This window comes from Rhinichthys klamathensis, unplaced genomic scaffold, assembly GCF_029890125.1.
Source record: "Rhinichthys klamathensis goyatoka isolate OS25496 unplaced genomic scaffold, OSU_Roscu_1.1 h1tg000133l_1, whole genome shotgun sequence".
Classification (NCBI taxonomy): domain Eukaryota; kingdom Metazoa; phylum Chordata; class Actinopteri; order Cypriniformes; family Leuciscidae; genus Rhinichthys; species Rhinichthys klamathensis.
In genome coordinates, this window is record NW_026606668.1 from 4,855,779 (window position 1) to 4,879,813 (window position 24,035).

At 41.1% G+C, this 24,035-nt stretch overlaps 1 protein-coding gene across 1 annotated transcript; it reads right to left on the reverse strand.

The window, feature by feature from the left end:
- Nucleotides 1-369: 369 nt before the first annotated feature.
- On the reverse strand, nucleotides 370-23,905 carry chrna6 (cholinergic receptor, nicotinic, alpha 6). Its single transcript, XM_056256948.1, has 6 exons — nucleotides 23,613-23,905; nucleotides 13,618-13,757; nucleotides 12,144-12,188; nucleotides 10,127-10,236; nucleotides 8,877-9,936; nucleotides 370-1,311 (listed from the first exon to the last, which is right to left on the reverse strand). Exons 1-6 carry the CDS (start codon nucleotides 23,668-23,670, stop codon nucleotides 1,186-1,188), a joined length of 1,539 nt encoding a protein of 512 aa, XP_056112923.1. The 5' UTR covers nucleotides 23,671-23,905; the 3' UTR covers nucleotides 370-1,185.
- Nucleotides 23,906-24,035: the final 130 nt, after the last annotated feature.

Here is a 24,035-nt window from a genome sequence, read left to right on the forward strand (position 1 = left end):
GCTACTTCAAAAGGCCTAATACTACCAAAAACCAATCATAAAACCAGAGGCACTTTAAATTTCTGCTAGCAGCCAAACCAAGATAAGCATGTGCGTTTCACAGACATACACTCTGTTTCCCAGTCATACACCACATCACACTCATTGCTTGCTGAGTTCAACACACAGGCAGTAACACAGAGAGATGATAGTGTGTACAACAACAAAATAACTGATTTTTATTTGAAAGACATCTGTTTAAAAAAATGTTTTACAAAAGTGTCAGAAGCTGACAAGTGGAAGTGAAAAAAAAAATGCAAATGCTGTTATTAAAGAGGGGATTATGTCTCTGATGGAGCAAGAGAGAGAGCATGAGTGTAAGAGAGGGAAGAAAAGCAGTAATTTTTATAGCCTGCACAGAACTAAAACAGTTGTTTAGACATCATGGTCAATACATCTGCTTCAAATGATAAAATAAAAACTTCACCATGCAGTATCATAGGGATGAGACACACTGAGAAAAAAAAAAGATGAATAAATCTCATTCTAAACACAAATTATTTGGCATAAATGGGACCTGATTAGTCATTTTTATTCTGGAATGCAGCCATGCTACGACTCACAGCTATTTGGAGATAACCCATATTCTTGACTAATTTCATCCCATAATCACACAGCTCACTGTTTCTCCTCGGATATTTTGGTAAACTAATCTACACAACACATTTGTTTTTGTTTAAACTAGATTTCCTCTATTCCCCCTGGCAAGGAAAAGATCACTGTCTGTTGCAGATTTTCCTGAGTGACTGTTGAGTAGTTGGTTGAGAGAAGATGGACTTGTTGTTTGGTATAAAACACCACATATGATGTGCGTGTAATCAGAACTTGTAAGTGGAATTGTGAGTAGTGGACACAGAGCACAAATCAGTCTGATTAGTCTTCTTATGGGCATTGCAGTGCTTCAAGATGGAAGGTGATTAGAAAGGCAAAAAGCAGTCTTTAAGTCTTCAATTGATTAGTGGCAGAGAGAAAAACAGAACACCTGATTAGCTATTTTCTTTTTGCGCAAGGAAACCAGTATATAGTTTTAAAAGAGCTTTTTTGTAGTGACGGAAAACAATTAAATATGGATTAATGCAGTCATGTCAGTGACTCAGATAACTGTTGGTTAAAACAGGTAAGCTGGCATCTGTTTTTCATAGTTAATTACGAGAAGAAGCCAATTAGAGGTTGTAGGAAAAGCCCCAGAGTTCCCAGCACACACACCAGCACAAAGACCCAAAGGAAGATGCGGTCAATCACCATGGCAACATACTTCCAATCATCCTCCACCTAAGAGAGAAAGGGCACACAATAAATAGAGAAAAAAATAAGAGATACGGAAGGTTAATAAATAAAAGAAAAGAGAGGTCAGAGGTAACAAGGAAAGAAAATGAGAGAAAGAAGGAAAAGGAGAGCATGTGAAAGCAAGGTAAATGGAGGAGAAAATGGCAAAGTGAGGATGAGAATGAGTGAAAAGCAGGCCTATTGTCTGTCCAGAATGCTTTACTAACTACACAGTGACAAGGATACGTTCAATTATATTGTGCTACTATAAGCAGAGCTGAGCAAAACATTTTACCTGCGTATATTTAGGCACTGGGCGCTTTACTATGCAAATTTGATTCAGTAGTGAGGCTCTGAGCCAAGAGTGAAGAAGAAGGATTAAGTGTTGAGACTTTCCATATCAAAGTGTGATGTCTCTGTTGAGGGATCTAAAGCACTTATTGTCAGTGAAGCACTCAGTAAACATTTCCACTGAGAGAAGAGGAGTCTGTAGGCTTATGCTTGATGTCTGTGATGTATAACCTATCCTTTTGAGGATATTACAACCAAAACATGGTATGATATTGGAATTTGAGTCAGACACTAAGTGGGAACCTTCTACCAATGGGCAATGAGGATCTTTATTATAAAAACATTATGATATCTGAATGGACAAGTGGATGGAACAATGGCACTGCATGCATTACCATGTGAGTAAAGGTACAGTTAAGCATGCAATTACTGTTCCCAGAGGGAAACAAAGTACAACACATTGACTATTGGAAATCACACTTGAAATCCATGCCGAAAAGCCACTAATAAACAGTGACACCAGGTAGCTCACTGTAACAAATTGCTGTATTTTTTTTACAGCAAAATTGTACAGAATATTACTGTTTAAACATTTTACAAGATGTAGCCGTATAGGTTGCGATGTATTATGGGTCAAACACTGTTTTACAGTTTTATGAAGCGACGCGAGCGCTTTGTGCAAAAAAACAGAATTTGACACAAGAGCAGACGTTGATGCTTGAACGTGCGTCAGAGATTAATATTTTGTAAATAAAGTGGTAAGTTTTGTTTTTGTAAATTATGTTAAACACTCGTGTCGCTTCATTAAATTGAGGTTAAACCACTGGAGTCACTGGATTACTTTAAGTCTTTGCTAACTTTTTGGGATTTGAAAGTGGTAGTTGAGTAGGTTGTCAATGGAGGGACAAAAAGCTCTCAGATTTAATCAAAAAGATCTTCATTTGTGTTCTGAAGTTAAACGAAAGTCTTACGGGTTTGGAACGACATGATGGTGAGTAATTAATGACAGAATTTTCATTTTTGGGTGAACGACCCCTTTAATAGAAGATAAGCTCAAACAACAGAATTTGTGGCATACTGTTGATTAAAGCATTTTATTTTAATCCTTTTCTTTAAGAAAAATGTTTCAACAGGAGTCAAAATTATTTTTTGGGGTACCAAAATCCCCCAAATTCTGTATTTGACCTTAATTTATATGGAAAGTTAATGTTCTATTCAGACTATGACTTAAAATGGCTTTTTAAAACTCTTTAAAAATAGATAAAACTCTTCTTTTTTTTTTTCTTTTTTTTTTATACTGTGTAATTTTTATAATAAGGTTTTAACAGTTTAACAGACTGAAATTTTTATTTTACCAGTAAAAGCCTTGCAACAGTTTTAATAAATATTTACTTGCAACACCCTTGATTTGGTTTTAATTCATTTTAAAATTTATATTCAGATAGTGTTCATCCTAATGCATTTAAATCAATGTATTACAGTTTACTGTTAAAATTTCTTAATTTCTTAAAAATCTTAAACTTTAACAACATCATCTTGGAATTTGAGATATTTACAGGATTTTATTGGCAACTTTAGTTGACAGGTAAATACTGTAATTTGGTGAAATTACAAAATTCTGTAAAGTAAACTACAAGTTTAATTCAATGTTACTGTAAAAAGGTTACTAACGTAACCTCGGTTCTCTCTAGATGAGGGAACGAGGGTTACGTATGCTAGCTTACGCTACGGTAAAATCCCTTTTCTCGAGAATAAAAAATTATCCTTAATTTTACATTAATTTAAAGCGCATTGCTGCACAGAGCAGACCTAGGCGAGGCAGCTCGCAGCCTATCGTGGGACTGTACGTGACGTAAGCACCAATGAGGGCGCGGGCGCCCGCGCGCGTCACGTCCAGCCAGAAGGGGCGTGGCTTATGTCTATATAAGCAGAGTCCAGATAGGGTGTTCTTTGGTTTTTCATACAGCGAAACCAGAACGCAGCACAAGCATGGCAGGGTTACGCAACACTCGTTCCCTCATCTAGAGAGAACCGAGGTTACGTTAGGTTAGGTTACCGAGTACATTCTCTTACAAGAGTACTCTCGTGTTGCGCAAGCGAGCTTACGCTACGGGAACCCAATGTAAAGCTCTGTGCGTGCTAAGGTCGTCCACACATGGCCCCAAGGGCATGTGCCCAGGGTACACATGATAGTGGGTAATGTCTAGACCAATGAGGCGTGGGCCTAAGAATATAACATAGCCCTATGTAGGTTTTAATGGAATGGGTGCTTAGCACAGTATAACAGTCAGGATGGACGAAGTCAGCCTGAGCTGCATGACGAAATAATGGTACAGTCTGTCAGTCAGGAAGTTTTTTAGACTGAAAACAGCTTAGCCTGTAGGGCAGGAACTTCCAGGTTGTAAAACCTTATAAATGTAGACGGAGAGGCCCAGCCTGCCACCATACAAATATCCTGGAGTGAAACCCCACTGGACCAGGCCCATGAAGAGGCCATGCCTCTAGTGGAATGGGCCCTAACGCCTAAAGGGCATCGAAGGCCCTTAGACTTATAAGCCAGAGCGATAGCGTCAACTATCCATCTGGAAAGGCTCTGTTTCGAGCTGGCTAGCCCTTTAGTGCGGCCGCCAAACGAAACAAAAAGCTGTTCTGACTGCCTGCAAGTAGCCGAAAGCTCAACGTATATTATTAGCGCCCTGACCGGGCAAAGACGATTTACGCCGTTCTCACCATCAGATCCTGGGAGGGCTGACCTTGAAATGACTTGCGCTCTGAACGGAGTGGAGAGCACTTTGGGGACATAGCCGTGTATTGGTTTGAGAATGACTTTAGAGTCGTTAGGCCCAAACTCAATGCACGTAGTGCTCCCTGAGAGCGCGTGCAGGTCACCCACTTGCTTGACTGAAGCGAAAGCCATGAGAAAAGCGGTTTTGAGCGAGAGACACCGCAGATCCACAGACTGCAGTGGTTCGAAGGGGGTCACTTTTCATAGCGTCTAGGACCGTGGAAAGGTCCCAGACCGGAACCATAGGGGGTCGAGGAGGGTTTAGCCTCCTAGCCCCTCTAAGGAAGCGGACGATGAGATCGTTCCTCCCCAATGACTGGCCATGCAAGGGTTTTGTAAACGCTGCTATGGCTGCAACATACACTTTGAGCGTGGAGGGGGACCTGCCCTCGTCCAGAGGCTCCTGTAGGAAGGAGAGAATCTCTGTAATGCCACAGAGCTGTGGGTCTAGGTTTTTAGCCGAGCACCACCCGGAAAACACTGACCACTTTGAAGCATAGAGCCGTCTAGTAGAGGGCGCTCTAGTCTGTGTAATTGTACTTAACACTCCTGCTGGGAGATCAGTGGGTACCCGTTGATAGCCCATGCGTGCAGGGCCCATAAGTCGGGGCGCGGGTGCCCCTGGCCTGAGAGAGGAGATCCGTCCTCACTGGGATAGGCCATGGGGCCGTGCTCACTAACTGCATCAGCTCCGGGAACCAAACCTGGTTCCTCCAAAGCGGCGCTACAAGGAGCACAGAGCATTTGTCCTCCCTGATTCGCTTGATCACCTATGTCAACAGTGCGATCGGGGGAAACGAGTAGAGCAGGCAGCTGGGCCAGCTGTGGGCCAGCGCGTCCTTGTTTTTTCTGAAAAATATTGGGCAGTGCGCGTTCTCTGATGACGCAAAGAGATCGATTTCCGCTCTGCCAAAGCTGTCCCACAGTAGTTGGACTACCTGAGGGTGAAGTGACCATTCCCCTGGGGGAACGTTGTCTCTGGACAGCATGTCCGGACCCACGTTCCGGCAGCCCGGCACGTTCGCCGCTGTTAGCGAGCGCAGGTTGTGCTGAGACCACACGAGGAGGCGTTCTGCCAGTGCATGAAGGCTCCGGGATCTGAGACTGCCCTGGCGGTTTATGTAGGACACTACCGCCATGTTGTCCGTGCGGACTAGGACATTGTGGCACTTTAAGAAAGGGAGAAAATGCCCCAAGGCGTTCTTGACCGCTTTCATCTCTAGACAGTTTATGTGTAAGCGCCCTTCCTGGGCTGTCCACAGGCCAAAGACCGGCCTGACCTCGTAGAGGGTGCCCCAACCTGAGTTGGAGGCGTCTGTCGAGATTACTTTCCATTTCGAGAACGTTCCCAGATCCACCTCTGACTGGTACCAGTCTGACACCTTCCAGGGTTCCAGAGCTGTAACACTGTTCTGGGTTACCCTGAGGCGAAAATGACCCGAAGTCCATGTTCGAAGCGGGACCCGCGTTTTCAGCCAGTGCTGGAGAGGGCGCATGTGAAGTAGGCCCAGCCGAAGCACTGCCGAGGCCGAAGCCATAAGGCCTAGCATCCTCTGAAAGTTCTTGAGAGGGAGAATACTGCCGGCCCTGAATGATGCCACTGAGCGCTGTATCCGCAGCGCGCGCTGTGACGTCAGCCGCGCTGTCATTGACAGAGTCTAAGTCTGTTCCCAGAAAAGAAATATTCTGGCTGGCTTTTCTGCCCTCTGTTGAGGGAGCTGAGAGAGTGATGCGCATTGTCTTTGATGGCGGTCCGGCCGCGTCGGGACTCAACCATCTTCGTCTTCTCTGGACGGTCAGGAAGATTTAGAGGGCTCAGGCTTCAGCGTGACCTTGGGCCTGGGACCCCGGGGGGGAGGCGGCCAGTGGCGACTGGAAGAGCGCGGACGCTGCAGAGAGTCCCCAGGGCGACGGCGCTGTTAAGCTGGCGGTGGTGGCGCTGAGTTGCGGTTAGGCGGCTGCTGCTTTGAGCGGTCTGTCGCGGAACTGGAGCGTCCCGGGATGAAATGCTGCATGGCTTGCAACGTTTTCTGAACTTCAGAGAAACGCTCGGTGAAGCCTTTCACCACCGGGTCGAAGAGACCGGATGGAGAAACGGGCGCGTCGAGGAAGGTAGCTCTGTTGGACTCCTTCATGTCAGACAGAGTCAACCATAAGTGTCTCTCGGTGACGGTGAGAGACGCCATGTTCCTCCCGATAGCCTGAGCAGCGGACTTGGTGGCTCGCAGAGCTAAGTCCGTGGCGCTTCTGAGATCTGTAAAGTTCTCAGGATTCGGGCCTGCCTCGTCCATAACGCGGAGAAGGTTGGCCTGGTAAATTTGAAGCACCGCCATCGAGTGAAGCGCTGAGGCGGCCTGACCGGCGGCGATATAGGCGCGACCGATGAGAGCCGAAGTAGTCATGCAGGCTTTCGATGGTAGAGATGGTTTGCACTGCCATCCAGCGGAGGGCGGGCATAAGTGAGTGGCCACCGCTTCCTCGACCGGAGAAATGGAGAGGTAGCCTTTGTCCTTCGCGCCGTCCACAACGGAGAACATCGAAGAGACCGTCGACCACAGCCTGGCAGAAAATGGCGCCTTCCAGCTCTTAGACAACTCCTCATGGAGTTCCGGCAGGAAGGGAGCGGGCCTCGTGTGAGGAGTGGAGCGTCGTCCCCGGGCAGGAAACAGCCGTCAAGCCTGCTGGGCGCGGGTTTTTTTGTATTTGTATTTGTTTATTTTAATATTAAAGTGTTGAATGTTCGCCGGTTCCCGCCTCCTTCTTCCCATAACATCTGAACCCCGTTACATTGGTGCCGAAACCCGGGAGGAAGGAGGGAGGCGGGAACCGGCGAACATTCAACACTTTAATAATAAAATAAACAAATACAAAATGAAAGTAAAGCCAGCAGCACCTCACAGACAACTGCTGGCCACAGAAACAAAACACAACATAAAATAAGGCCTGTTCCTCTCTCGATCTTCACTGTCGTCGCTCCTCCTTTATGCTTCCGCTCCTCCGTGAGAGATGCGAGACCGGTGCGTCTCACAGGTGTCGCTCATTACCACTCACGCCACCGGCCTCGCGCCGCTCTCACGTCACTCGGCCTCGTCCTGCTCGCCACAGTACGTCATTCCCACCATTTATAGATGCTCTTCACTTAGAGTGGGGTTGTGATGTTTTGATCATCGTCCCCCTGCTTCTGGAACAGTCATTATGTATTCATAGTTATATATAGTTGCTCTACTCTGCAATACTTTGACTAAAGGACAAATATCTAGCAAATATAGAACAGGAATAAATATGACAGCTTGGAAACAGCCATCCCACGAGTTGAATGACTGTGCAAACCCTCGGGCTGTTACAAGCTAAGAGATAGCTTCCACAATTCAGTGAGAAAGACGTTGCTTAGACTACGCTGTACAATGAGCCGGATTGGCAAAACAGACAAAGATTTACAATTGAAAAGGTCTTAGACATATTGTTGGATAGTTTAAGGCGCCTCACATTTCTCAAGGGGAACCCCACAGATTTCCATATGACATGCTGAAAGTTTTTCTAGACTTTCAGAGTTAAATAAAAGGGAAAAATGAATAAAAAATAAAGACTATTTGAAGAGGCTTCGCCATTGTGAGCTCTAGAAACAACACTGAGCCCACAACACTGACTTCAAAGCCCACAGCTCTGGATAGCGATGCAGAACTTCCCCCTTTGCAGAACTGTAGCAAATAGGAAACACTAAGGGCCAGATTTACTAACAGCTTGTGCCAGCGCAAACACTCTTTTGGCCTCAAAAAACTAATGTCAGGATTTACTACAGACACGCAGTGAAAAATTAGCGCTAAAAAGGTGTGGACAGTTATTTTGAAGCTGACCTTATTGCATATGCATTTCTAGGAGTTTCCCTTTCAGGCGCAAAATGTATGGGGGGAGAGTATTTAAATGAATCATGCAAGGAGATTTACTAAGGTTTGCGCTCGTCAATGTGGCTGCGTCTGTGTTCTTTAATTTGCGCGTCGTCAGTAGATCACGCACAGAACTTTCAACTCCCATCGGCAATGTTTTGGAATTGCGCTGTTACGCTAATTTGCCCTGTTTAGTAAATCTGCCCCTAAGGCTGTCCTACTAGAAGGTTAATGATGTCAGCATACCATGTTTTCCCTCCATGTGACTATGTCACTCCCACCATCCTGTCAGCAGGATATACACAGATGCCTGGACAAAATAGAGCACTGAACAGGAAGCCTAATTTGACTACTACTATCATAGGGGTCATCAGCTCAAGCAGGCGCAAAAGTCTAGTTTGCTGCCCAGCTTACACTAATGTGATAGTTGTGAAACACAACTCTTTGTGTGACAGAAAAGCTCTATTGCACGTGGAGTCAAGTTACATGACAAGGAATCTTATATGTTGGCAGGGGAATACAATTTTGGCAGTGTGTTTATCCAAAGAGAACAATTTTTTCATAGTCAGTGTGTTGTACAGAGTGTATTGACTGAATAGGAACCTCTTTACCTCTTTGGCTTTGTTGCGGCTCCTCATGTTCTCAGCAATGTACTTCACACTCTCAATAGCCTGTTTGATCTCTGGTGACACCACAGAGAAAGCCACAACTGTGTTAATAGCCTGTGGACTCAACTGACGACTCACTTTCCCACAATCCCCCTCGGTTGCCTCTTTCATTGGGTGACAAGGGCATCCCCCTTTCTTTCCTTCTAATGCTCCTTTCCCTTCTCCAAATTCCAAAGAGTTCATCGCTCCCTGTTGGGATCCACTATTTTTCCTCTTCTTTCCCTCTCCACCTCGTCCCGCTCCAGTCCCAGACGAGCTCCCGCTTTCTAGTCCTCCTTTTCCAGAGGACTCTGATAGATCGAGAGGCCGGCGCATGAGCATGATGCGGGGTAAAGCTCGGAGGAAGACAGTACGTACCCAGCTAGGCATAGTATGGGTCATAGGGGTGCGATAGTGCACATTCAATACAAAGACGGTGATGACAATAGAGAGGGTGACGAAAATCATGGTGAAGAGAAGATACTCGCCTATCAGAGGGATCACAAGTGAGGTGGAGGGGATGGTTTCTGTTATGACAAGAAGGAACACAGTGAGAGAGAGGAGTACAGAGATGCACAATGTCACTTTCTCGCCACAGTCTGATGGAAGGTAGAAGACGAGTACTGTCAGAAATGAGATGAGGAGGCAGGGGATGATAAGGTTAATAGTGTAGAAGAGGGGCAGTCGGCGTATGTAAAAACTGTAGGTTATGTCTGGGTAGATCTCTTCACAGCAGTTGTACTTGATGTCATGCTTATAACCGGGTGCATCAATGATCTCCCACTCTCCACTCTCCCAAAAGTCTTTAAGGTTGACCTTTGAGCCAATGAGAACCAGGTCAATCTTTGCCTTGTCATAGGTCCAGGAACCAAACTTCATTGAGCAGTTCTGATAGTCAAAGGGGAAGTAAGTGATGTCCATAGGGCAGGATGATTTGAAGATTGCAGGAGGGACCCAGGTGATGGTTCCATCATATTTCAACAGAGCTTTGGTTTTGTCTTCCACCAAGAAGTCCCCAACAGCACTGTCAGAAAAAAGTATATTTGAATGTTATGACTTTATGAAATTTAACCCTTAGACTACTAGCTCTGTTGATGCTCATTTCGCTCCAAAAGAAATTAAGAATTTGAAAATATCCCTCAAAATACTAAATTTCTAATATTTTAATATAACATTTATACAAGTTGCATGTTAATTTGGAATACTTGACTCACTTGTTGTAAAGTACAATGTCAGGCCTCCAGATTTTATTTGATGGAACTCTGATGAACTCAATTCCATCAAACTCTGCTGGTAACCACTTCAGTTTATAGTCATTCCATATCTATGACAAAATCACAAAATATTAAATCTGGGATTTACACTGGTATGTGTTCCTCAGTCATCTGTGCCCTGTCATAGTCTTTAAAAGTCTTTAAGTGTGTTTTTGCGTGTGCACATCGCTCCATCTGTAAGGGGAAAAAATGCTTTTCCTGTTTGAGCAGGTATATTGTTTATTACCGTTTACTATCAGATGTGAATACAGAGCTGAAAATGTTTAAAGTGGTTTATTTGCATAGCTGTGAATTTGTGCTTATTTTGGGTGCACATCATTGTTTTCTGGCATGTCTGTGTAGAGATATCTTATTAAGACTGCTTATCTCTCTATGTTGATACCGAGATACTGCTATCAGGCGTTGTACCCAACCGTTGTACCATACTAAAGGGTTTAACACAAGCACACACATACATACATTCTTAGAAAAAATTTCAATAATCCAAAAATGCTAATTTAAGCAGTAAGTTCAGCGGTCATGCAGGAGCATCTTGTACTAACTATTGCAGAATTTAAATATAACCAGACATTTCCAAAGAAACCCTATTACTAATAAGGTGCAATATTACTGTATTTTTATTATAAAAGGAAAAAATATGCAGTACTTTAGACATTTATGAAATCATATAATGCATCATACTTAGATGGTGAAAAATAGGTTGACTAAATTAATAAAGTTCTAAACTAAATAATTAACTAAACGAATAAAAAAATTATTATTATAATTATTATAATTATTATAAAATATAATTATTATTTTGCTGACTGAAAAACCTTTCAGAACAGTAGTTTATTATTCAGCTGATTATTAAAAACAAAGTTTGATCTAGTTAGACTAAACAATTTTTGCACATATTTTAGCATCTTTTTAACCTCTTTATTTCCATTCGTTTTGGAGATAACAACTGTGCTAAAGTTTTCAATTATTTACATAGATACCTTCTCATCTGTTCCATCTATATATATCCACTTTATTCTTCGTTCCCTGCATTACTCAATCCCATCCTATTGAATGCTATACACATTTTCTTGTCACAGTACATTATTACCGTCAATAAGACAACAATGAGATGCACAAGGTGCAACAGTACATGCTGCACACATACATCAATAGTTTTACACTACCCATTGATAATTCCTTGGTCTCCCCCTCCCCTCAGGTCAAGAGTCTGGGCGTAATCCTTGATTCCTCCCTATCCTTTCAGTCACACATAATTAATGTTACCCGTTCTGCATACTTCCACCTCCGCAACATTAACCGCCTCCGACCCTCCCTTACCACTCACACTGCCTCCATACTTATCCACAGCTTCATCACTTCCCGCCTTGATTACTGCAACTCCCTTCTTTTTGGCCTCCCTCAGAAATCTCTTCATAAACTCCAACTTCTCCAGAACTCAGCAGCTCGTGTCATCACCAGAACCCCCTCTTTTCATCATATTACCCCTGTACTTCAGCAGCTCCATTGGCTCCCGGTACAATTCAGAATACAATTTAAAATCCTTCTGTATACTTTCAAAGCTATCCATAACCTTGCTCCTCCATATCTATCTGCCCTCCTTCACATCGCCACCTCCTCCCGCTCCCTCAGATCCTCCTCCTCTATTCACCTCACTGTACCCCCTGCTCGACTTGTCACTATGGGAAGCAGAGCCTTTAGCCGCTCTGCTCCACAGCTCTAGAACTCACTCCCACCTGACCTCTGCATTATCGACTCTCTACCCCTGTTCAAAACCAGACTCAAAACCCACCTGTTCCAGCTTGCTTATTTGTAAATGCACTGTTCTTGTCCTTTTTCATAATTGTTTGTTTATACTTTTTTGTTCCCTGTACCTGTTTTATTTTCTGTAAAGCCACCTTGAGTGCTTAGAAAGGCGCTGTTAAATAAAATGTATTATTATTATTACATCACTTACATGTCTCAGCCAAAGGTTTGTTTCCATGATCTGATTGACTTCATCCTTTAGAGAGGAAGACACAGGCAGAGACAAAGATGAAGAAGAAAGAAGAAAGACAGCCATGCTCTATTATTTAGAATGGAACATAGCAACAAAATCAATACAGTTATTGTCTAATGGGAAAGGAAGATCTGACAAGATCTTAGAAAAGGGGTTTGGAGGGCTACTTTCATTAGTTATTTTATATTCTATCTTTAAGTGCATACTGTATGCCATTCATCACAGTACCCTCAAAAGTGATAATAGCTTCTGCATATTCACTAGAAAACATCTGCAAAAAAACAAAACAAAACAAAAAAACCTTGTTGAGCAGAAATCCTCAATCATGTGAGTGAGTATAATCTATAATCCAGGATTCTGTTCCATAGAGTGGTGGGTTATGGCTTGTTAATCTCTCAGGTGTGTGAAGCAAGAATAAAGGTGTGATGATAATCTTGGCCGCTTTCCCCTGGTGAAGTGGAAATTTAATCCAGGAGTTATAAGAGGCATGCTGATTTTGTATGACGCCAGGGAAAGCACAGAGTCTGCACTACTTCCTGTAACAGCGGGGCACAAAGGCTTTTAACTCAATTGCACTTTCTGACCACAGTAAATGAAACAAAAAGCCCTCACAACAACTGAAAACAGCACAGAATTACACTCATAGAAAGCAACCTGCGGAGAAAACAACCTTGCACTATATCCTTGCAAAAATCCTATATTGAGCTTTATTAAGAGGTTAAAAGTGCTTGCATTTGATTGAGCTTTAGTTTACAGAACTAATTTATTTGGACAAGAATCTTCTAGTGTTTTGATGCAAATGTCTCAGCTTTGCTTGATTCTCTTTTTTCAATAATGTTTAACAATATGATCATTTGTAATTAGATGTATTAGAGGGTTCCTTCTTTAGATAAATATTAACCAAATATGCACAAATATATAAAAAGTCTGTCCAGTCCAATACTGATCAGGTGATCTTACATACCAAAATACTGAAATTGTAAACTATTTTGTCACCATAAAAAAATGAAAACCCACAACTAAACAATTAATTGTTTTAAATGCTACAAGTGATTGTAGACATCACAACATTATAATGTACTGTATATTATGAAAAATGAATATTCATATTAAGATTGGCTAAATATAACATTTGAATGTTATTAAATGTATGTTATATATTAAATTATTGTTTTTAAAGATTTAAAGTAAGTGAGTGTTCAATGATTGCAGACATAATAAAATGTAAAAATAGGCTAGCATTCACAATTAAATATACAATACTGATATATTGATCATTTAAAAAAAAAATGTTAATAGCCTACTGACTAATAACCAATATATTATGTAGTGCTAGTAATACTGACCACAGTTCAGGTGAGAGTTACATTTTATCACAAATGTTTGAACAAAAGTTTTTAAATGTTTTGAGACCATGGACACTTTTTCTTACCACTTTAACAAGCTGTGAGATGGAGACCTCAAACTCCACAGTGACAGGGTCAGACACATTTTCGACGGGCCGAATGAATTGATTATACCTCCTGAATAAACGACGAAACAGCCGGTCTTCTCCTTTAGATGATAAACAATCTGCACAAACACACACATACAGAGATAAACACACATGGAACAGAAATCTACTTTAGTATGCAGTGCACTGGGTGGGACCCAGGGACAGACTTCATTCATTATACAGTGGATGGCGAAATAAAAACTACAGAGAATGAGGCACATAGTACAGTAACATTCCGAATCGGGAAAGTAATGTATTTGTAAAAGTGGTTGACTGATATGAGTTTTTACAACCAAAGCAAATCAAGAGAACATGGTTGATATCTTTATTTCAAGGAAAGCAAGTAAGCCAAATTGGCTGAATTTATATGATTATTGTACAAAATATTTACTTAATTCACACACACACACACACACACACACACACACACACACACACACAAAACCTTAAGGTGGAATTACCACTTATGTCAGTAGCCCAAGGCCCAAAGCACAATTGTCAGCTATTGTCAGTAATCCAAAACGGGCAAATAATTTTGTACTTGTATATACCCGTGAAAATTGTGCTGTTTTTGTTTTTGACTGTCCCCTCACTCTATTTCTTGTTTTATATTTTGAATGCGTGTTTTTTGTAAGAATGTGAGTGTGTTTACTCTGGTTGCTGGTTGCATATTCCTTGGGGTCAGAGCCAGAGTCCTACCACCAGACACTATAGGGTCCAAATATAGCTCTCAAGGTTAGAGGTCATCATCAGCATCACCAAAGAGACCAGATGTAATCAAGTGGAAAATAGAACCACTTTAAAATAGTGCACTCTGATGGACCTAGCCAAGTCTGAAGTAACACTGAAGAACACACGACGAGTCAAGAACAGGGTATGGGTCGCACTTGAATGTAGATATTTATTTCAAATGGGATATACAACGTCACACTATAGAATTACTATTTAGTTTGTAACTTTGAACTTAAATTGTTTGCACCGTTTCTTCTTATTTTAGACATAGTCTAGTAGGATACTGGTCGTAAGTGTAGTCACATATGAGGTTTGCCTGTACTAATGCAAAAAGAGGCTTTCAAATTGTCTAAACATACGCAATGTCCAGAAGCTTACATTTCAGGGTATCTTGATACTTGTCAGTGTACTTTTGTTTCTTTCGCCTCAACTTTTTCCTTTTCTATTGAAAGATGATATATATAAAAATTATTAAATAATTATAGTTAAATATATAATAAGATATAGGAACTATATCTCAAATGATAATAGGAAATAAATAAATATTAAAAATATGTATAAAATAAATACATTTTATAAATGAATACATTTTAAAATAATAATTTTATAATACACATTTATTTAATTAGCTTTTTGTCGACAGGGCGAAATGCAATGTTTAGAACTAAAACTAATTATTAACATCTTTCTTAAAATATAAATGAGTGTGAAGGTCAATATTATAATATACAGTATGTCTATGAATGAAGTCTGTTGTCCAATATATCTTTTGTAATTCAATCACTCTGCCATTTTATTCTTACTGTTATAGCTTCTGTTATAACTATTTAGTAAATATACTGGAGAATAGTGAATATATGGTCTCGTCTCTAGTAAATATTTAGTCCATACATGGGGTTACAATTCAGCTAAATGTTGCAATTTTCAAATATTCAATAGTGTGTAAACTTGGTGCTAAAAAAGGTCTGAAAGAATATTTTCAATACAACCGTAAAGCTGTTTTCTTAAAACAGTGGCTTCCATGTATTGTTGCAACAAATTCACTTTTAAGATTTATATTAAATAATGGATTAGCAGTGATATAACATAAATTGACTTGGCATTTTGCAAACACTCCTTTGCAGTAATCACTTCTGTAAACCTAGCAAAAATGGAATAGGATTGAATGGAGTGAGCCTTATAGAAAAGCCATATGCTGTGAACTTTAAACACCCAAACACACTCATGGATATTTCAGTGCTGCTGTCTCATGTGTGTATGTCTCTTGTTTTAGTTTCCTCTTCTAATTACTTCAACTAGTTAACTCTCCAATGGCACCCTCTGTTAATGGGGTTAGCCAAGGATAGCAAGACCTTGCTTCCATTAATTAAATGGACTTAACCCTCACTGAAATGCATAAGATACAAAGCAGAGTGTTGAAGTTTAGATTTAGTTTTCTGAACCCCATCAAGCTTAAGATAACCCTTTTAAATTAAAGTAGAGCAGTGTCTGCATGGACCATAAAATCTTTTAAAGTTGAACTCTTATGCAGACCCTGGTGGGAAACTTAAAAGGATAGTTCACCAATAAATTAAAATTCTGTCATGATTTACTCACCCTCATGCCGTTCCAAACCTGTATGACTTTATTTATTCTGAAGAACAAAAAATAGAATGTATTATTATTTTTTTCACATATCTCCTTCTTTGTTCCACAAAAAAAGTCATACAGGTTTGGAAAAAATGAGGATGTGAAAAGATGTTCACTTTTTAAACCATTGTCCAGTGCCCTAGGTGAATTTTGAGGATTCTGTGCATTTACTAAAACTGGCAAATCATGAAAATATTTTGTATTAACACTGTCAGTTAAATAAATACACACACACACACACACACACACACACATATATATATATATACCAGGATGAATCTATATTTTATGTCCAAGAGACTATTTACACAATCTGGTAATTATATCAAATTTATTCCATTTCAGAGCCCAATTCACATAAAAATGTAAGAATGGAGCAGAAATGACATACATTATCATAATTGCAAGAAAGCCATCAGTGGCCACAATGAAGATGGAGGCTGATCAAAAATAGCTGCGGTTAAAATTACAGTTCATAACAGTTAAGCCCAACATTTGACTTAGTCCACTGGATTCAGCACTGAAGCCCATTAAAATTGCAATTACATACGAAAAAGCCACAGGTATGAGTCACCGTGAAATGTATTCCCTCTTTACTGAAATTAGTTAATTGTTTTATTTTTAGATAAACAGATAACAGATATTTTATATAGATTCTTGTTTTTTTGTTTTTTTTAAGTCCCTATATGGAATTTTACATGTATTCAAAAAAATTAGTAAAACATGTTGTAAACACTGCTTTAGTTTTTTTTTTTTCTATTGGTGCAATATAAATAAAAACAAAATCAAAATTAATTTACATAGAAAGATAGATTTATAGAAACATTTAAGAAAAACTTGTCAAAAATGGTTAATTATCTCTTAATATTCAAGATATCTTGAATATCATAAAAACATGATAAAAACATATCATATATTGATATTATTTTAACTGTATCGCCAAACCAAAATACATGAATTTTCCAGAAACTGGTTTGATGGAGATAATGAAGAGTGTTCATTTGGCTGGAAAGACTAAAGAGTCATCTATGATAATATAAAGCCATGTCACTCCTGAACTGCTGCTGAGCACATATGCCCTCATTTAGAAGTATGGGGGTGAGAGAAAGCGAAAGAGAGAAACACTCCTCTCTGCCCTTTCCCTCAAAGTGAGTAGGACACTAAGTGTGTTTCTCTGTCAGTGGAGGAAAAGCATTACAGATAGAATCAGACAGGTGAGCTGTCCTTGTTGCCCAGAGACTTGAGCCTGCAGTAGCATACACATGCCTGTTCCCCACAGCAGACTGTGTGTTTCTGTATGTGTGTGTGAGGTGCTGTCAGGACATGCGTCACTATCTGTGGTGCGCGCGTGTGTGTGTGTGTGTGTGTGTGTGTGTGTGTGTGTGTGTGTGTGTGTGTGTGTGTGTGTGTGTGTGTGTGTGTGTGTGTGTGTGTGTGTGTGTGAGTGCATGCGTGTGCTGTGTAACTTCTATCTGGAACAAAGAGTCTGTGAGTTTGTGACTAATTCCGAACGCAGGAGGAATGACACTAAGCCACCTGGAAATATTCACATTTCAAGCACTGTCATCCATTCTTTAAAAAGTGACATTTTCTGCTGATCTCAAAGATAAACTTGGAGCGATCATCTTCTATTATAATTTCTTCTTCTCTCAGTTCATCCTACATATGAATTGAAGCGTTACCTCTGATCACACTGAAACATATAGAATTGTGCAAGTGCAGGGTCCTGGGGCTCCAAGACCCTTGACACCATATATAAATAAACCAGCCTCCGGAAGGCAGAAGAAACAGAGGTGGCAATGCTGGTATGAGAAAGAAAGAAAAAGAATGAGAAACGATTCAAAATGTCTTTACACCCATCCTTTCTTTGTTTACTTTCTTTTGCCTTTTTCTCCTCGTTTGGAGCAGAGGGGTTTACCTCCTACAATTTCTCTCCCTGCTGGACCCTCATTGATTTCTCTCTTCAGTACCAAAACACAGATGTGAAGCTATAGAAAAAGAGCATTTGAGTGGATAAAAAATCAATCCTCCCCTAAGGATGTTCCTCCTCAGCAGTGGGGGAGCCAGGATTTTTTCATAGGGGTGGCCAGGCAGGGGCCAGCAACGAGTCTGGGGTGGCACAGAAATTTTCATTATTTCAACATAAAACTGGACTGGACTGTTTTACTGCCTACAACACAACTGAATACAGTTAATTTGTACTTGATTGTAATTGAGATAGCAGTGAATTGAGGAAGCAGTGACCTGATGTGTGGCACGATTTGTCTCAAGGTTAACATTTTGAACTTTAGCTGCATAACTGACTGATTCAACTGACTTAGATCCAAAATGGGCCCCCCATCCTTCTTTGGAATGATGAAATAACGGCTGTAGAAACCTGTTTCTCTGTCGTGGGGTGGTACACGCTCTATATCCCCGTTCCCCAACAAAGTTTTCACCACTTGTTCCATGGACAGATCCTGCTCGGGCCCTACGACTGTGAGCAGGACCCCCATAAATCTGGGCGGGCGAGACCTGAACTCAATAGTGTAACCCTTTTGGACAGTGTGTAAGACCCAACCAGATATATTTGGCAAAAGCTTCCACGCAGTCAAAATATCTACTGAGGGAACCAGTCTCTCGAGACTGGCCTCTGGTGTTGCTCGAGTAACCAATTCGGTGCCCTGAAGTGGTGAACCCGGAGGGAACAACCAAACTGGTCGCTCTGGGATCCTCCACAGAGGGGGAGAGCATCCCAGCACCGCTACGTTTCTGGACGGACACTGAAATGTGAGCTCGCTGGAGACCGCTGCGCCCCGAAGCACACGAGGTGGCAGGGTTGGCAGAACAGCCCCCTGGGGGCACAGAAGGGAAATGGTCACCATATAATGAGTTGTTGACCACTTCCCCCTGGAGGGGACAGGACCTCTTTCCCACAGGCTTCTTGGAGATAATAACGGTCCTCAGATCCGTTTTTCCCCGTGACCTGAGTTTAAGAGCGCCAACCTGACCCCCATTCTTTCTGTGGTGAGGGGGGTGCTTGGGTGGCGATGCTCTGTTTTTGTGTGGCACAGTGTGAGGATCTGTTTGGAGATGTTTGGGGGTGCTCCCGGCAAGCAGCCCCTGAGACCTGAGAGCGGCGGGGGAGAAGTTTCTGGAATGCCACTACCTGTTTACTAGCCTCCTGAAACCTCTCGAAGACTGTGTTGACAGCGTAGCCGAAGAGGCTAGGAGGTGACAGCGGAGCATCCATAAGAAAACTCTTATCTTTCTCTTTAATGCTGCTAGGTTTAGCCAAAGATGTTTGCCATTTCCTTGATGGCCCAGAGAGAAAGATCTGTGGCCCAGTGCAACTCTCTCACTGTGTCCAGGTCTCACTGATCAGGTAGAAATAAATATATATATATATATATATATTTAAAAAAATCTTCATCCTTATCCAGTAAATCACAAACAAATGGAAAAATCTTGAGGTCTTTGAATATTGTTGTGTACATTCCCCATAATCCTTTTCCCAAACTAATCAGCCATGATCACATCCACCTGTATGTCATTACCTTGTTTAGCTCACCCCATATAAGCCTGGTTTTCTCATTCATTCTCTGCAAAGTCTTGTATGTGTCTCACTGCATTTCTGAGCGTGTTTGTATCCTGTTTCTCCCATGTCCTGGTTCTCTGCCTGTTCCCTCGGATTTCTCTCTTTGCCTCAGCCCTGGTCTGTTATTGTTTGGATTGTTTGTTTGTGTATGACCCTTGCCTGTTATCTGGATTACGTCTTTGGATTACCCTGTTCAATAAATACTGCATTTGGATCCTCAACCTTTGTGTCTTAGAGCAGTACGTGACAGATAGTAAAGAGGGAAGGAGGTACCCGGTAGAGCCAAAGGGATGGAGGGCTGAGTCACAGCCAGAGGCCCGGAAGTCCACTGCAGAACCAGGATGAAGAGTGACCAGGAGGGACGAGGGTGTCCGGTGAAGCCTAAGCAATGTCAGACCATGGGGAGGCTGAAGGAGCACAGAGTTGAGAGCTGGAGAGGTAGTGGGAGTCTTTGGCGGAGTGGAGGCGAAGCGAGGAGCGGCACAACACCAGCGGAGCCGATGAGTCCTGGGGACTGGACTGAGCAAGTTGTGATGACGGGGAGAATGGGGTGGGCAGGTGACGGGGTGGGAGTGGAAAATCTAAAACATTCAGGGGACTAGACAGAACCAGCCATGATGATGAGGACAGCGGAACAGGTAGGAGACAGGATGGGACTTGGTCGTCTAATATCGTCACAAGGCAGTGCTAAGTTTTATTTAAAGGATTGGTTCACCTCAAAATTAAAATTTCGTGATAATTTACTAACCCCAATGCCATCCAAGATGTTCATGTCTTTCCTTCAGTGGAAAAGAAATTACGTTTTTTGAGGAAAACATTTCAGGATTTTTTTTCAGGATAAGTCCAAATCAATGCAGTTTCAAAGGGTTTGAAGTGTTTCAAAGGGCTCTACACGATCCCAGCTGAGGAATAGGGTCTTATCTAGCGAAACGATCGGTCATTTTCTAAAAAAAAATAAAAATGTATATACTTTTTAACCACAATTGTTCGTCTTGTGCTGGTCTGCGATGCGCCAGGCATTACGTAATTGCGTTTGGAAAGGTCACGCTGGACGTACGCTGAAGTACCGCACCATTGTTTACAAGCGTGGAGAAGGAGGATCGTTCAAATTTTATTGTATGTTGAATGACATTTATGTCTTTGTGTCAGTTTATTGCTTAAAATGGTCCTTTCGTGTGCGTATCCTGGATGTTTAAAACAATGGGGCGGTACTTCCGTCTATGTCCAGCGTGACCTTTCCAACGTGATTACGTAATGCCTGGCAGACCAGCACAAGACGAACAATTGTGGTTAAAAAGTATATACTTTTTTTTTTTTTTTTTTTTTTTTTTAAATGACCGATCGTTTCGCTAGATAAGACCCGATTCCTCAGCTGGGATCGTGCAGAGGCCTTTGAAGCTCTTTAAAGCCCCTTGAAACTGCATTGATTTGGACTTCACACAATGGACTTCAACAGTAACCAAATTGTTGAAGTCCAATGTTTTCCTCAAAAAACGTAATTTATTTGCCACTGAAGAAAGAAAGACATGAACATCAGGGTGAGTAAATTATCAGGATTTTCATTTTGAGGTGACCTAATCCTTTAAGTTTAAAATCAGTTCTGTCTTAAGTCAAGCAGATGGTAAAGACTAAGGACTTAAGGACCTCTTTTCAAAACAAACTGCCAACGAGGCATTTGTGTCACTTGTTTAATGTATTGTTCATTTTGTATCTCATTTACTTTCAGACTACACATTGTTTAATCTGCTGATGTGCTTATACTATGTTCATTTACGTATGTTCTCATGGAGAAAACAGAGCCTAAAAATTAAACGCCCATTTGAAGGATCCGACCTGTGTCTGTGTTGTTGTTAAGAGAGCTACAAGTTGAGAACCACTGAATTAAAGGGTATTTGCTCATTAAAATAAAACAAATTATTCAATTTTCACACGAATATTTACAAACATTGTATGCATAATTATAAGATTTATTGTACATTTCAACATTTATATTTTGAATAAATGGAACAATATAGGTACAATATGGATCCAGTGTGTGTGTGTGAGAGAGAGAGAGAGAGAGAGAGTGAGAGCGAGAGATAGATAAGAAAGTTTTTAATAAACATTCATTCTTTTAGTCCTTTAAACGCCCCAGTTACTCAGATTATGATTTACTGGAGTACATTATTTTAAAAGTTCATAACTATTGTAAGTTAATAAAATAAAAAAAACATTTAAAATGGCATTTTTTGCTTATACCTACAAATATCCATTGGCTTAATTTACTATATTTGCATTGACCTTGCCCGACTCTGAAACACGTAATACAATAATATAATAATAAAAAATATATTAAAATATACTCATTGATGATAATGAGTGGATAAGTTCATGACTATTCCACAGAAAATCTTTGGCATACAGTGATATGTACTAGCCTATATCAGTAACTCCCCACAGCACTCTCCAAAACTTTATATTTGTGGATATCTCCAGAGAAACCTTTTCTATAGCCACTTGTGTGCCTTTCTCCAAACTCCATCTCTTTGTCTGTCTCTTCCCTCCTTCTCACTTCATACATTGGCCTTGTAACCAGTCCAGCATGGAGGGAATGCTTGCAGCGAGAATGACAAATAGCTGGAGTTGTACACGAGTTCATCCTCAGACAGCTCTTCTCTTCTAAGCTAACAACAGCAAAAGGAATTTAACAATGTGAAAACTCAACAGGATGAAAGAACAAAGCAATGTGTCCTCTGAGTCTTTGCCTGTTTCTAAGTTTATCCCCTCAGTGTGACTCACTCTTGAGTGACATGGATGCATGGCAGTGACAAAAGGTGAAGCCTCTTGCTTCTTATTTACAGTAGATCTAGATTTACCACCTAAACCAAACAAGATGGGAGGGAAACTAGCAGCAGACAGTTAATCCAGTGACAAAAACTGGTGAACACGACCAAACGTGGATATGTTGCAAACTTAAGGTAAACAGCTTTCTCTGCGCCGAGAAGACTTAAATATTTCAAAGCTCTGACGCACAAGCGGATGTTGACGAAAGTGAAAAGCGAACTGATTATAACCCGCATTTCATTATAAGAATGCCACTGGGCTCACCTACCGGTTACATTCAGCCGATAAAAGGCTTTAAAGCGATTAAACACAATTGTGCTATCGTTGTTGTCTAAAATAGCCGTGGGATCCCGCAGTACTGTCTCCCGAGCGAGAAAAATATGCGCCCCAAACTCCGCGTTCCGCGCGCACGCCAGCAGCGTGAAGAATGAATTTGACTATATTAAAATGTTACGCTTTGGCATAAATCTATAAGATTACTATCAAATCCAAATTATAACCTTTTGACAAATACGAATTGAGTACCACTGTCACGCTGATTACTAATTAACATGCATAAACGACTTTAGCACCTGGTGATTTTTTTGCATTAACGAAACCATGTGAAAGGGATGATTTAGGCTACCCAAAATTTCTGTCATAACTTCTTCACCACAATGCTGTTTAAACCCTTTCTGACTTCTTCCGTGGGATACAAAGGGGTGTTAGTCAGAATATTAGGCTAGTGATTTAAGCGAGCAATTATCATTCACTTTCGTTGCACCTTTTTCCACATAATAAAAGTAAATGATGACCGAGTCTGTCATTCTATCTCTTTTTGTTTCCCATGAAGAAATTCAGTCATACGGGTTTAGAATTAAAAACATGAGGGTAGGCTAAATGATGCAAGAATTTTGCCTTGGCGAACCATTCGTTTAAAAAAAAATACATCATGGGAACTGAGAAAATGTTCTACATTCTCACCAAGTTAACTTAAGGACAGTGTTAGTTCACGACTGACAGCATATAGCCTAGAATATAGACTTTGAGAACCCCTGGCCTAGGCTATACTTTTTTCGCTTGATCACAATACCGTGAGGTCAGTGGGCACAAAAGAAGCACAGCAATTATACTTTTTCAAAGTTATTGCAATCATAAAATGTATTAATAAACTGAATAGAGTGGAACTTACCTTGCGTGATCAGGGCAATTAAAAGAAAAAACAAAGTCACTCTCCCCGCAGAATTCATCGAGCTTCGCAGTTAGGGAATCCGTCTCCCTTTCCAAAAGAAAGCAACAAATTCGTGAATGAATCGAGTAGGAACAAACTGTAAAAAGGATGTTTGCGGATCCCGGTTGTGTGGCTGAGTTGTGCTTTTCGCGAGCAGAAAGCGCGTGAGGTGGATTTGATTTCGTCCCTCCCCCTGGGCGCGTGCATCCTTCCCCACGTCTTCGAGCAACTGTCATTAATGAGACGCACAATCACAGAGTCGTTTATACAGCCATTTAAAGCGGTAATTCATGCAAATATGATAATTATGTCATAATTTAGGCTACTCATCGTGATGTCGTTGACGTCCTGCAAGATTGTCTGTAGAAAACAAAAGGAGACATT

Bases quoted from the DNA above. Each gene is read 5' to 3' on its own strand.
- chrna6 (XM_056256948.1), bottom strand. From the start codon at position 23,670: ATGAATTCTGCGGGGAGAGTGACTTTGTTTTTTCTTTTAATTGCCCTG. The intron at 12,189-13,617 runs GTAAGAAAAAGT...TCCTCTCTAAAG, and splicing joins TCTCACAGCTTGTTAAAGTG to GATGAAGTCAATCAGATCAT. The intron at 10,237-12,143 runs GTAAGTGATGTA...ATTTTGTCATAG, and splicing joins CAAACCTTTGGCTGAGACAT to ATATGGAATGACTATAAACT.